At 38.7% G+C, this 16,128-nt stretch overlaps 1 protein-coding gene across 1 annotated transcript in view; it reads right to left on the bottom strand.

Moving 5' to 3' along the window:
• The window catches only part of LOC150079135 (T-cell activation inhibitor, mitochondrial-like), a 200,974-nt gene extending 188,281 nt beyond the window's left edge, over positions 1–12,693 (bottom strand). The window contains exon 1 of the mRNA XM_090383819.1: positions 12,563–12,693. Within this exon, the coding sequence (XP_090239945.1) occupies positions 12,563–12,585 (23 nt within the window). The 5' untranslated portion in view covers positions 12,586–12,693. The remainder of the gene's footprint in view (positions 1–12,562) is intronic.
• Positions 12,694–16,128: the final 3,435 nt, after the last annotated feature.

The raw sequence follows: 16,128 nt of genomic DNA, 5'->3' as shown, positions 1-16,128 counted from the left end.
CCGAGACGGAATTCAAACCAGCGACCTTTGGGTTGCCAGGCAGGCACTTTACCCACCTGGCTAGCCCGGTTGGCTAAATGAAGTTTAACATTGACAAATGTAAAGTACTACATATGGGAAACAGTAACCCCAGAGCTACGTATCAACTCTGTGGTACTACACTGACAGTGGTAGAGAATGAAAAGGACCTGGGGGTTATTGTGCAGGCAGATATGAAGTTTTCTGAGCAGTGCAGATGGGCTGCAAGAGTAGCTCATGGTGTCTTGTCAATGATATACAGGAATATTTCTAGCAGGGATAAGGAGGTGATTATTCCCTTGTATAAGGCAATGGTCACACCACACCTTGAGTACTGTATACAGATCTGGAGGCCTCATTTCAAGAAGGATGTAGAGCTGCTGGAACGAGTACAGAGAAGGGCAACAAGATTAGTGAATGGAACAAAGGGTTGCTCTTACAAAGAAAGGCTTAAGTTTTGCAAATTGCAGTGTCTGGAGACTAGGCACCAGTGAGGTGATCTGATAGAGGTGTATAAAGCCTTGAATGGTTTGAGTATGCTCAATGCAGTTGGGATTCTTCCTCTTGCTCAGAATAATCACCTGAGAGGGCATAAATTCAAATAGAGGAAAGACAGATGTAGAATAGATGTGCGGAAATTTGCCTTTAGCCAGCAGGTAGTTGGTTGGTGGAACAGACTTCCATCCCTTATTGTGGAAGTTGATAGCCTAAATAAATTTAAGGCTCAGCTGGACAGGTATTTCAAACGAACGGAGGGGTGAAATGGGAGTGGGTTTTTTTTTTTTTTTTTTGGCTGATGATGCATAAGCTTGCTTTCTTGCATCATATGCCTCTACTAATGCTAATGCTATAATGAAGGAGCCACAAATGGTCAAAATAGCACTGGCCTAATATTCATGATATTTCCACCTATACAAAATGCAATAATTAGAAGAGACATGGCCAGATTTAAGCTTAAGTTAAATAACCCATTGCTTGGGTTACCATCTCCTTTCGTGAAAATAAAAATTTACAATTTTTATTTTCACAAAATCCCAAAATTTACATATTTTGGGATCTCCCCCACAGGTGTAGTTTTGTGTTCCCTCTTTATTTATATATTCACCAGTGTAACTCACAAATGTCCTTCCTTCTATAAATATTTAAAACAAACCAGGAATAACCCCAGGGGCTCACATCTGGAAAATTTTCTTCTTTCTTCATTTCTCATCATTCTTCTCTTTCTTGGTGATTCCTCTCTTTCTCTCTCTCTCTCTCAGGGTAACTTGGGAATTTTTTTTTTGGCTGGTGCAGCATAAACCTCAGGCTTCCTTGCACCATATAGCTAATAATAATAATAAGCTATGACAGAAGGAGAGACCGACAAATACCTAGGGATGATGAATGCTGAGCAGTTAGAGCACAAGGAAATCATAAATGCCTGACTGAAAAATATCATCAGAGACTCAGAAGCCTGCTGAAAGCAAAATTGAAAGGAGGGAATGCAGTTAAAACCATAAACACCTATGTAGCTCCAGTACTAACATACACATTTGGGGTCATAGATTGGACTAACGCCGCGCTAGAAGATATCATGCGAAAGACAAGGACAATGATGACCAAGAGTCACCAACACCACCCAAAGTCAGCAGTGGAGAGAATAACAATACCTCGGAAAGAGGGAGGAAGGGGCTTTATAGACCTGATAGAACAACAGAAAACAGCGATAGTTAATCTGAAGGATTACTTTGAAAACAACACAGCCACCACTCCACCAGGCCATAAGGAAGATAAATAAGTGGTATACCCCACTCAACCTAAGCGAGGAAACCCCTCCCGCCCAGACAGTACAAGAAACGAAGTTAGAAAGATGGGCAAAGAAGACACTCCATGGCAGACACTACATGACCTCCACCAAGATAAGATCGATAACATTGCTTCCAATGCATGGCTCACAAACGGAACACTCTCTTCCCCGAGACTGAAGGATTCATGCTGGCCATCCAAGACCAGGTAATCAACACCAGAAACTATAGAAAATACATCGCAAAGGAGCCTGGAATGTCAGATGACACATGTCGATGATGCCACCTGGCCTCAGAAACGATCCAACACATCGCCGCGGGCTGTAAGGTGATCACCCAGACTGAGTACACTCGTAGACACGACCAGGTAGTCAGGATAATACATCAGAAGCTAGTGAAGAAATACCAGTTGACCAAAGAAAAGTGTACCATACTACAAGTACGAACCCCAGGCAGTACTAGAGACCCCAACCCACAAGCTATACTGGGATCGCGCCATAATAGCAGATAAGACCATCCCGCACAACAGACCTGACATAACCCTTGTGGACAAGATGGAAAAGGCTACCTAACTGATTGACATAGTGGTGCTGAACATCAGCAATGCCCAGAAAACCCATGAGGAAAAAATTAGGAAGTACACGAACCTGAGACATGAGATCAGGGAGATGTGGCATATGCAAGAAGTATCAATCATCCCAATCATCGTGTCAACCACCGGTATGGTACCAAAGACTATATAGCAGCCTAGCAGCAATAGGTCTCCCAGAGAACGCCTACAAGGAACTCCTGAAAGTCGCAATTCTGAACACATGTAGGATAGTCAGAGATTTCCTCGACCAACAGTAACACCAGACATTACAACCACCCTGTGTACTTGGTAGCTGTACCCGTCACGGAGTTGAACCCCCCCCCCATCAGGGAGAAATAATATAAGAGCAATAACAATAATGTAATTAACCAATTAACTTAAATAACTAATTTTTTCTCTCTCTGACCTCTCACTGTGTGTGTGGGGGGGGGGGGGTAGTAGACAGCTATCCTAACTTCTCCACTAATGCAGGTGTTCAACAAGGTCCAGTTCTTTCTCCCACTCTTTTCCTCTTATATATTAATGACCTTCTTCCATTGACCGGAATTCCTATCCATAATTTTGCTGATTAAAGCATATTGTATTCTACCTTCCAGTCTGAGAAAACTTGCCCTGCACAAACAGCTTCAACTTCTTGAATAGCCAATACCAATTCCTAAAATGCTGATCTAAAGATAATTCTAAAGTTGGACAAAGATAACTTAGTTAATTTCAATCCTTCTAAAATTCAATCCTGTCTTATATCTAGCAAAAAGGAATCTTTTGCTACTATGCTTATCTTTGTTGACACTCAACTTTCTAGACAAGATCATGTAAGATCCCAAGTCTTACAAGGATAAATAAAAGGAATAATATTATTTCTATTAGTTAGAAAAAAAATTCTTCTAATTAATTTCTCTAATTCTTCTTTGTACTTAGCTACAAAGAATCTAAGACAGGGTAAGCTAAGTACTTTTGCATCTAAATCCACATTCATCAGAAGTAGACTGCTGATTAGTTATGCCAATGTGAGCAAGTACAGTACAATTGGAAGGTGACAATGGATGGCAAGTTTGATTTCGAAAAATATAATGGTTCGGAATGCAGATAATGGCCGAAAAGATATGTTGGGAAAGGAATAAAGTCACCGTCCCAAATTATCCATTAATCTTGGTAGTTGCATAAGTAGAGGAATGGATTGTGACCCTGGTAATGGAAGATAACTTAACCTTCTGGTACCTACAATGAAACTGACCCTAGAATGCATTAGGGAAATAGAAGGGGTGTCTGTTTCTGACAACAAGATTAAGGGAAAGTACAGTTTGGGAAAAGTTCCAGAAGGAAGTGGCTCTGCAACCTTTGTCCTTCGGGTGGGAAGGATGCCTGGCCATACAGCACACGATGAAAACAAAGTTTTGAAGTGAAAGACGAATTAGAGTAGAGATGCTGGAAAAGAAGGTAATTGTGACTGGTTAAAAAAAAAGCGGGAGCACAAGAAAAAAAAATTTTTTTTGGCATGCGTGTGAGAGAAGAAAAGTTGTCATTGGTGAGTGGTATCAAAATATTAATGTTGCAATTTCATGTTGTAAAGGAATGGTCGTGTAGAAGTCCTGTGTTTAATGTGAACGTTTGGAAGAGTGAAGTAGTCACTGGAAATTGAGATGTTAATCTAGTGAACGGCCTGCTGGATGCTTAAGAAGCCCAAGCCTCATCATAATGAGAAAATAAAGATAAATGGATGCAAATCATCGCCATCGATTTCTCTAAAGGAGAGCCTAGGAAAAAAATGACTGAAAAATCCGTAAGCCAAGTAAAAGGAAGACAGCAGCGTAGAAAGACCAGAGGTGGAGGATCATCAGTCGGATGTCTGCAGAAATAAAGAAAAGTAAGTCCCCAGACAATTACATTGGTTAATAGTTAGAATTTGCTCAGGACTGATAATTGTTAGCCTTATCGACCGATAGCTGGGATAAGCCAAGAACATGTAGTAAGAAACTGGGTTAGGTAGGTAGGTAGGTAGGTATATATATATATAGAGAGAGAGAGAAAGAAAACACTTATCTCAGATATAAAAGCATTGTGAAGGACATATAAAGGAGATGCTCAGGATAATGTATAAGTGCTTTACAGAGAATACAGTAGAACATCGGTTATCCGGAATAATTTGAACAGCTGATGATCTTTTTTTCTTTTTTCATTAATGGTAGTACAGTAAGCTCCGGTTACAGTTGATCACATTTGCAAATTGAATTTTTTTATTATAATAAGAGAAAGATAGTTTACTACCTGTTTATAACAGATTGTACAAACAAAAAGCCCAATAAACTGAAAACTGCAAACTGTTTTATTGTTTTATGGCTGTGACCTCTAGAATTCTATGTGACCTTCATAAATGTGCTTTAGAAAAATATCGCCAAGACTACTGGGTTTGCTTGGAAACCATGACTGAGTTTCAGATTAGTTTAGCTCCAGATTTGATAAGAATAATATCGGCCCAAAATTGTGCGATTTATTATTTTTCTCAATTTTTTACAGTAAAATGTGAACGAAAAGAAAATGCGTAGTTTTAACACTGCAACGAAACACAGAATTATTAAGAGAATTAGAAAAGGTGAAAATTTAGGAAACCTCTTAAAAAAGAGTTTAATGTGAGGACTTCAATTTGACATCAAGAAAAATTCCAGTGCTATAACAGAATTGTGTCGATTATGGATAGTGAAGGAGGATCTAGCAGGAAAAAGACGATGTCGAAACCTGAAATTTGTGGTTTCTTCAGAAGCGAAGTTTAGGTGAACCAGTATCTGGCCCAATGTTGCATGAAAAAGCATTGGATTTTAATAGAAAATTAAGAGGTAATGAAGATTTTAAGGCAAGCACAGGTTGGCTCAAAAACTTGAAATTGAGACACGGTATGGTTGAACTAGATATTCAAGTTGAATATCTAGTTCAACTTTCTGCAGTTCAACTTTTAGTTCAACAATTTAGTTCAACTTTCTGCAGACGAATCGGCAGCAGTGTCCTTTAAAAGTAAGTTAGCTTCAGTTAAGCATATTACGAGAAAGAAAACGTTTATAATGTTGAATAGTCTGGCTTATTATGGAAAGCATTACCGAGCAAAACCCTAGATACTAAAAGAGAAATGCCTGCCCTGGGTTTTAAGATGAGAAAAGGGTGACTTACAATTGCTGTGTGCAAATGCTACTGGGATGCACAGATTGTCAGTGCTCATTATCGGTAAGTCAAAAAACCAAGAGCATTTAAAAATATTCTAATTTTCCTGTTTTGTATAAAAATCATAAAAATGCCTTGATAGATGTTTCTGTTTTCTCGAGATTGGTTTATAATTTTTTTTCATTTAATTAATCTTATTTAATTTAATCGTAATGTAAAATTAAATTTATTTAATCCGGTAATAATATATAATCTGGTAAGATTAAATTTATATATAAATTTAATCTTACCAGATTATATATTATTACCAGATTAATATAATTTGGTAATAATATATAATTACCAGATCTGGTAATAATATATAATTTTCCAGTAAGATTATAATCTTACTGGAAAAAATTACCCGGAAATTTTCCGTTTCGATTATTTGGAAAATTTGGCTATCTGGAAGAGGTCTGACATCAATTATTCCAGATAACTGATGCTCTACTGTATATATACATATATCCCTAAGTTGCATATGTTTGAAACAAAAAAAAAGAAAAAAAAAAAAAAAAAGGTACATAGTTGAATGATAATTGGCTTCAGGAATAGGATTTTTTTTGTAAGGCTAAAAGGATTGTTTTCAGAGAGTAGTATAGTCTGAGACTGTTAAAGGAAATATGTATAAAAAAAAAAAAAAAAAAGGAGATAAGATTAATAAAAAAAATATGTATGATGAATATGTATAAAGAAGGTAGGAGGAAAGCTTTTATAGATCCTGAAGTTAACCTTAATTAAAAGTAGAGCTGTACAATTTTCAGAAAGTGGCGATAATATTTCTTAACATTAAATGAGATAATCCTGTGTAAATTTTAACATTGAAATAAACCTTTGTTATGTTTAGAATTTTAAATAAACACCTCATTGTTCTAAGAGAAATGTACACTGCCCCTCAAAAAAAAAAAAAAAAGGAACAGAATTCATCTGTACAACGGAAATGGAAATAAATATAAACTCAGTGCCCAGAATCTTCTGTGACAGAAAGAACAAAATTAGCTGTCAGGTAGCTTGTAAACTTTGGAGGAGTGAGATACCAGTTTGTTTTAAAACTGAAATAATAATCAACTATCTATTTGGATTTCAAAGTACAGGGTATAACTACACATGGCCATAAAGATAAATATATAAATAGGAAAAAACCCCAGTTCTCACAATCACATACTTCATAAGAGGTATGTGATTGTGAGAACTGGGGTTAGAGGGGGCATGGTGACCAGGGTTTTTTTTTTTTTTTTTTAGAATGCCTGGTGCGTTCTTTTTCTTTAATTTCAAAATTTTGGTACGGGGAGCCATATTCCCCTTCTGCCCACCCCGGAATATGCCCCTGCCCTGACTTCTAATCTCTCTCTTGGCATAAGCACACCACAACTGTTGCTTCCTCTGCATCTAAAAAACTGGTTTTTTTCTCCTATGCTCTCAACATTACTTTTCTTCCAAACAGCTGCTCACTCTGTACAAATCCACCCTACCATGTAATATTGTTCCCGCATCTGGGGTAGTGCCCCCAAAAATCTCTCTACAGGGAGCCATATTCCCCTTCTGCCCACCCCGGAATATATTCCTTTCAAAAGAGGGCAGTGAGATTAAACAATAATCCATCTCTCACAAATTCTCCCCACTTTGTCTCACAAACATTCTGTTTCTGCTGCAGCCACTCAGCATTCCTTTACTATCCAATTTCAAAACTCACAGAACTAACTCTTCTTCTTCATTTATGCCTTCAACTTCCCTCCATATGTATTCCCTGAAAATTACAATCAACAGAAATTCAAGTCTAATGTCAAAAAGTATCATCTTTTATCTTCTCAACCTTCAACCATGCACGGTATTAAGTGCTATAGGTTCTAATGCCTCTCGTGCTTGGGATTTTCATAAAAAAATAAATAAAATAAAAGAAATTGCCCTACAACAGAACAAGAATTGTCCCCCCCATGGTAGAATAAACATAGTCTTCCCCTGTTGAATAGTCCAGATTTTCCAACATAACCAATACATGAACACACTTCTATACTTATATTAACAGTAGAAAAATGGGACTGAATCACATTCGACCAACTGATATGAATGGGTTAACTCAGTGGTTTTGTTATTTGTTATTTGGTTTTTTTTTTTAGGAGCATTAGCAACTAAGGCCATATTGCTCCGGGATATGCGGTGGTCATTTCCTGACCTTTCTGCATCCTCCTTATTTGATGGTGACCGGCTCGAACCCCGGTCTAATCAAGAAGCGTGTGCTGCACACTACTGCTCCTTCCCACCTGGCTACGGAGACGCCTTTAACTCAGTGGTCTCCAAAGTTGGGTGAGCGAGATAATCTGCAATAAATCAATATTTATTAATTACGAAAACTTTAGTTTTTCAAAATGTAATTGAAAATAAAAATTATAAATAAAAGTCTGTATAAAATATTCTAATGGTCACTATCAGACCCAATTAACACCAATAAAGGAGTGAAACAAGGATGTGACTATCACCAAATTTATTTAATATCTACATCAATAAAATTCTTAAAGAATGGAAACAAACAATTAACAACGGAATACAGTTGAACAACAGGAATAAAATCCAAACCATATTATATGCTTATGATCAAGTAATAATTGCAAAATCCGAAGATGAACTACAGATAGCAGCAAATGAACTTAATAAAATAGGTAAAAGGTACAAGATGAAAATCTCCACCTCAAAAACAAAATCAGAGGGATGATGCGCACATTAAAAAAAACATACAAAGAGTCAAAATTGTTATTGATGATAAAATAATAGAACAAATATCTGACTTCACCTATTTGGGGAAATTTAATATCAAATGAAGGGAAAGACATCCACACTAAACTACAAAAATATAATAAAATGAATGGAACGATTAAACGCCACTTCGGAAAACAAATGATAACTGAAACAAAATTACGACTGCACAACATCACTTCAAAACCAGCCCTCTTCTACAGCTGTGAGACTTGGGTCATAAATAAGAAAGATGCACACAAACTAGAAGCAGCACAAATGAGATTTTTAAGACCATTATTAGGCTTTACAAGACTAGACCACCAAAGAAATTTAGATATCTGCGAGAAATTAAAAGTAGATAACATAGTAAATGACATAAAACGGTATCAGGAAAACTGGATCAGCCACATAGAAAGAATGAACTCAGACTGGATCCCAAAATTAGCCTTTAACTACAAACCTACAGGCAAGAGAGATGTTGGTCGACCAAGACAATGATGGCGAGATCAAGACCACCTCCAAGAGCTACAACGGAACTGGTCTTAAAAGACCTAAGCCGTACCAAGTTCATGATGATGATGAATACTTCAATATGTGGCTTTATTTGATCATGCCGTCAGTTTCGCCCATGTCTGAAATGAAGCAGCCACGTGCTCGCTTCAGGCTTGGAGTACATCTTCCATCCTTGTTTAACTTACTGAACAAATGTACATCAAGAAAGGATGGATTGTGCTTGTGACTATCGCTGAGCTGACTATCATGTACAACCGCCATGAGCGTCATAGCTGTATTTGTCCGTAGGCTGTCGTTACTTGCGGGACTGTGTTTATATTTTAAAAACACACCACGGTAAGAATCTTCACATGTATTTATCACCAGAGCTGGGACACATTTAAATACTTTTTAGCAGTGCTTTTTTTGGGATGGTACACAGCGCTACGGCGTACCGGCACCTTTATTAACAGTGACGTATGATATTTGGATGCAGTGCATTTCAAAATTTGTAATATTCCGTAAATTTTTTTCACATGTTTATTCAAATAAGCTTAAAATTATTTAACTAAATTTGCATTTTTTACTGTCTACTTTTAAGATAATTTCTATATAAAACTGTATAACCATTTTTATAATTCTAAATTACTCAGTCGGGTCTCTGTTTAACGAAGTCCTTTAATAGAGGTAGCAGTAGTAAAAGGCAAAGGAATGGGTTTTAATTTCAGAAAAGGAAATTACGATGCCTTAAGGTACTACATGGCCTCTATTAACTGGGTAGATATCGCGCAGAGAATGAATACAATTGAACTGTGGTACGCTTTTAAAACATTAATCACAGATGCCTTGAATGCGAATATACCATTAAAAAAATACTCCACGAGAAGGGTTCCAAGTTGGATGAATAGTGAAGTTGCCACATTACTTGAGCAGAAAAAGGTGGCATGGAAAGGTTACAGAGCAATAAAAAGTACTGAAGCCTATAACAGCTACAAGGTGATGTGTAATAGAGCCACAGAAAAGGTTCGACAGGCAAAGGCAGTTTATGAGAAATCACTAGCAAACAGACCAGAGCGGGGATAAAGAATTCTTCACATATATAAATACTGCTGCACATAAAAGACTACTGTATAAACTAGAGTAATGTAACATTAAGGGCAAGTTACTGCAATGGATAAAGGAATGGTTAAGTTTTTTTTTATGAAAACCGCAAACACGAGAACCTATAGTACTTAGGTTGAAGGTTGAGAAGACGAAAGAAGATATTTGTTGACATTAGACTTGAACTTCTAAAGACTGTAATTTTCCGGAAATATGTACGAAGGTTGTTCTAGAAAATGGCAGCTGAATGAATAAACGAAGAAGATGAAAAGTTGGTTCTGTGAGTTTGAAGTTGGACAATAAATGGATGTTGGATGGTGGCGGCACATGTTCGGACTGTTTTGAAAGAGAGAGCGGGAATTATAGAAACCAATTCAGAAGAACAGTGCCCATGGAAGTATCTGTAGAAAAGGCATGCAGCAGAAACAGTATGTCTATGAGACAGCGAGTGGAGAGAATGTTAGAGATAAGTCATTAAGAAACCCAACTGCCCTCTTCTGAATGGAATCTAGAAACCTGAAAGAGGTTTTGGGGGCACTGCCCCAGATGTGGGAATCCATTTTATGCGGATTTGCGATTTGTACAGAGTGAACAGCTGTTTGGAAGAAAAGTAACACCTAGAGGGAAAGAGAAAAACAAGTTTTTTTAGATGCAGAGGAAGCAATATTTGTAATGTGCTTGTGCCAAGAGAAATTAGAAATCAGGGTAATCCCTAAAAGAGAGATATCATTTTGCCTAGAAATCGGAGTGTCACCAAAGATAAGCATAGGAGTAGCAGAATCCTTTTTGCGATATATAAGACACGACTGAATTTCAGAAGGAATGAAATCAACTAAGTTGTCTTTGCCCCACTGAAGAATTACTTGGAGTTCGGAATTTAAGGAATTGGTAGAGGATATTCGAGAAGTTGAAGCTGATTGAGCAGGGCAAAGTTTCTCAAACTGGAAAGTAGAATGCAATGTACTATTATCAACAAAGCTATGGATAGAATTTCCAGTCAATGGAACAAGGTCATTAATATACAAGAGGAAAAGAGTGGGGGAACACCAGCATTAGTGGAGAAGTTAGAAGACAGAGAGCCATCTACCATCATCCTCAATGAAGAATCAGAGAGAAAACTGGATAACCCATTACAAAAAAAAAACAGTGTGCAAATCATAAGATGGAAGCTTGTTTAGAAGACCTTTATGCCAAACATGATCGAAAGCTTTTGAGATGTCAAGAGCAACTGCTTGTGTTTCACTGAACTTTTCCATTGAATTTGTCCATAAATGGGTAACATAAGCCAAAATATCACCAGTGGATCGAAACTGATGGAATCCATACTGGCAATCATTGATCAGGTGGAAGGGTTCTAGGTAGTTTAACAGCTGGCAGTTAACTGAATTCTCTATTACTTTAAAAAGAGCAGAAGTAATTGCAATAGGATGATAATTGGATGGGAGCAACTTGTCACCCTTTACAGGAACTGGCTGGACATGAGTAAATTTCCAAGAAGAAGGAACAACACCTTTGGAATAAGAAAGTGAAAAAAAGGCAGCAAAGAACAGGAGTAAGTTCAGGAGCACAGGTTTTGATAACAAGTGGAGAAATACCATCAAGACCTGGAGCTTTCTGAGTATCAAGTTTCGTCAAAATTCTTCTGACATCCTTTTCACGAAAGACCATAGGAGGCATTGAATGGAGTGTGTTGGGAATGGTGGGAGGTGTTTTGCCAAGATCATTAATACAAGAGTTGGAAGAAAAATGGGACGCTAGCAGGTCAGCTTTATCCTTGGCTGAAGTGCCAACAGAACCATCTGGTTTTGACAGAGATTGCAACAGAGATGAGCAAAACTTGCGGACAATAGCTTTGGCAAGGACCAGAATGCTCGGCTACCATTAAGGTGAGAAGTCAGTTTTCTACTCTTAGCATGTTCAAAATCTAGTTTGGACTAATTAATAAGTGCTTCACAATCATTGCAAGCTTTGGTGTAGGCAGAAAATGAAACTGAAGAATTGGAAACAAGCCCATTACGATATGCAACATTCTTCTCTTGAACGGCCTTAGCACATTTATTGGAAAACCAAAGTTTAGATACAGGACGAGATTTTAAAGTGGAGTGTGTAATAAAGGATTCCATTCCTACAAGAATAATTTCACTGACCCGATATGAGCAAACGTTGACATTAGAAGTTTTGAAACAGTAATCCGACCAAAGAAAAGAAATCTCACAGGCCATCCCATATTGCATCCTTGTAAGGCCAAACATGAGGTTGGGAATGGCCGTGAGATAAAGGCTCCATTGGAGAAGAGAATCACCAAGTTGTGATCTGAGGCGCTTAAAGGACCACTCACTTCGACCGTGTTCTTAGAAGGGTTATTTCCTTCTACTTTTCTCTCTATCTCAGGGTAATTGAGATTTTTTTTTTTTTTTTTTGCCTGGTGCAACATAAGCCTCAGGCTTCCTTGCACCATACGGCTAATGATAATAATAGTAATAATAACTACGGCGGACTGAAAAGATAAAACTGGCATGGAAAAGAGATAAACACCACACATCAACAGAAGAGTTTTAACCGGTGCTTAAATACTACTAAAATTATAAATATATCCCAATAACGACGGTGGCATTCTGACAATTTCAACACTTTGTTATACATAATTTTTTACCTCTTAATAAAGATTGCTCTCATGATTTATATGCACTATCGGCACTCAACTGATCACTTATCAGATATCATGAACATCGCAAAACCTAGATCACCTGTAACAGTAAACAACAGCACGCACAGCCATGTTACTCTCGCTCCAGACCCCAACCATTGACCACCATGCGGTAAACTGGTGCTCAAATGTTAACGGAAATACATGAATAAATACAAATAGAAACTGGGTACCTTTCTATTTCTACCAGTTTTTATAACCTGCGACCACTGCGTTACAAATCAAACTGAACCAGTGTAAAGTTATCTTTATATTTACATTTTTCTTTATGTAGATTTACCTTTTATAGTTCGTAAATAAGTTTAAAGGCAATAAAGGCTGCATCGATAGAGTGAATGAAAATGTTTCTACTGGGGAAGGAGAATTAACAAGTACCAATAAAGGAAATGGATCGTTTGTAAACAAACAATAGCCATCCAACCTCGAAAACAATCGCACACAACCTCTCACAATATGAGAGAGAGAGAGAAAATCTTTATTGTACAGTAAAGATACAGACACAATAATATGCCCGCCACAGCCAGGAGGCCAGGGGCTTGACAATGATATAGGATAATATAAAAATATGTACAGTATAAAAATTTGTGCAGTATAAAAGATTACATAACAATTAAAAACGTAGCATTAGCCATTCAATAGATATTGGTATGTACATAGTTGTGAGGCAGACAGTACACCAAGGTATGTGCACGTTCATATGTACAAAGCACATATTTAAGCATATTCACACAAGGTCAGAATATTTCACAGTGCCAAATTGATGTTCGGTATTGCATTTTCTTGTGAGACAGTTCGTCGATTTGCCTGCGACGTGCCGTTATGCGCCTCATAGGAGATAGCAGATGGAGATATCAGTATGAGTCGACATCAGGGGCCAAACAAAAGTGGAACAAGTTCGGCCAACGAGCGCCTGTAATTGCGATCAGAAGCGAATTTCTGCAGGTCAACTCCGATCATTAGCAGGGCTTGTACTTTAGGAAGTACTTGTCCAGGTAGGAATCTGTCACTGTTCTTCAGCCTGTTCCGTTGTAGCTGAAGAAGAGGTGTGGCTCGTAAGGAAGGAAGTGGAACATGCCACTGGCATATATCCCAGAAGTCAGGGGAGTTGATTTTGCCAACCAGCATTTTGACTGTGGTCACAGTTCTCCTCATGCTGATTATTTGAGGCAGCCGCGGGATTTGGAGTTGGTCGGCCATGCTGGTGGTCCTCTGCTGAGGGGGAAGTCGATGTTTGTGGGTTGCCCACTTCAATATCCAGTATTCACTGGCGAAGATGGGCTTCATGAGAGAAGGTACTGCGGATGCCCATATTTCAGAGGCATACAGAAAGGTAGGATACACAATGGTTTCCAGATATCTGATTGTGGTTCTTGCGTCTGTGTTATGAAGAAGATGTTGACGGGCAATCCAGCGCATTCGGTTGATCTTGCGTAGAACACATTCGATGTGACAGTTGAACCTAAGGTTTGGGTCGAAGGTTACACCGAGATCTTTGTGTTTAGTAACACTTGGAATAACTGCACCCTGCAGTGAGGGTTGTATGGATGTGGGACACTTCTTCAGCGAAAAAACCATAATAACGGATTTTGGGGGGTTCAGTTTGAGACCGAAATGGTTGAGATGGCTAGAGAAAGCTGTGATCTTATTACAGATTTCCGATGTGATCACTCCCCTGTCGGCTGATGGTGGTATTTCCGTTAGGAACTTTATATCGTCGGCGTAGGTAATGACATCATCTCTGTTATACACAAACGGAATAAGGAGGGCGGTAAAAAGTAACCCCGATAAAACGCCACCTTGCGGCACACCAGCATTGATGGATCGGGTGCAGCAGAGGTTACGATGAGTGAGGTACACTGTTCTATTCCGGAGGAGCGAGTGCAGAAAAGCGAAAACGTCACCTTTGATCCGAAAGAAATTGGTTAGGAGATTCAGAAGGGCTGAGATGTTGAGGCTATCAAAAGCAGCTTCAATATCGACATAAACAACCGCCATTTGTGATTTGGCCTCAAATGCATTTAAAATTTCCGTTTGGACTGCCAGAAGGTTGGAGACAGTTGATCTATTAGGGAGAACATAATGGAGTTGTTTTGATGATTGTGGAAGAAGATGGCGTGTTATATACGGAAGAAGGACTTTTTCCAGTAGCTTTAGGAGCGTGGATGCAGTGGAAATCGGTCTATAGTGCTTCCCCTGGCTTGATAGTTGAACTTTAGGTAGTGGGGCAAGACTGTATTTGCTCCAGGAGGCAGGAAACACTCTATGAGAGAGGATGGAGTTGAACAAGTAGAGCAGAGGATCAAGGATATATGGACTGAGGCACTTTACGATGAAATGCGGGACTTTATCGATGCCAGCAGTGCATGACGGACGCAGCGAGTTGATGGCTTGACGAAGCTGCTGTCGATCGATTTGAATGGAAAACAGTTCATCATCTGGACTAGAAATGGGGTCTGGTTGGTAATCATATGGTTCTGTGATGTTGTCTTGGAATCTGGCTATATAGTTGATCCATTCAACTGGATTGAAATTGGAATCTGGTTCAGAGTTACGGGTATATGGCATTTGCCTTTGGATAAGGTCTTGTCAGTATATTCTTTAATGGCTTGCGATTTCAGTCTGTTAAACAGTGCTCTAGCTTTGGAGTACTGAGTTCGGTCATATGCTGTACCAGACTGTTTCCATTGTTTATGGAGGGACTGTTTGCACTTGAAACTGTAATTTCGCTCCGAAGACCACCAAGCATTAGTTCTAGCGGAGATACTGACCTGTTTAGCTGCTGAGAACATAGTAACAGTGAGCAACCATCTAGTTAATATGTCTAGAGCCAGTTCCGGATCTCCTGATTCGAGAACTTCCCAGGGAATTAATCTTGTTGCATAAAGGCATCTGTTCGGTTGTAGGAAGGTGGGAGAGATGATGATCTTCCTTTTGACATTAAAGTTGGGAGACATTAAAGTTGGGCGTTGGGAGCTGCAATAGGACTACGATGGGTTCATGATCGGATTCAAAGTGAGTTTCGGGTTTAATGTCGACGCTACAGGAACCAGACGATAATATGAGATCCAGGCGATGAAGACCTCTAGTTGGGCCTTCATTTATGATCCTGAGGCCACTAGGTGCAATCTTAGCCATAAGTGACTCATGGAGATGTTGGAGATTTGGTGGTAAGTTAAAATCTCCACAGATGAGGTGGATAGCAGATGTGTGAAGCGTATTTATTAGCCAGGATGCAATATCATTGATTGTCTGAGCATCGGGGGTTGGGGGTGTATATATTGCACCGAGATCTAATAAGCAAGAGTTGATCTTGACCGTTACTATCAATGCTTCGAATAGATTGGATTTGCTGGAGACTACATGTACGAACTCAAGTCTACTGGCATTTATGATAACAGCAACGCCCCCACCACAGGTATGAGAGCGGGAGGTGAAGAAAGATTTGTAACCAGCAGCTTGGGCGGAGGCAATTGATTCTTGTTGTGGTTCCAGCCAGGTTTCACACATGCAGA

This window comes from Mastigoproctus giganteus, chromosome 10 (assembly GCF_048544385.1).
Source record: "Mastigoproctus giganteus isolate SK-2022 chromosome 10, ASM4854438v1, whole genome shotgun sequence".
Taxonomy (NCBI): domain Eukaryota; kingdom Metazoa; phylum Arthropoda; class Arachnida; order Uropygi; family Thelyphonidae; genus Mastigoproctus; species Mastigoproctus giganteus.
This window is presented reverse-complemented; position numbering and strand designations above follow the sequence as displayed.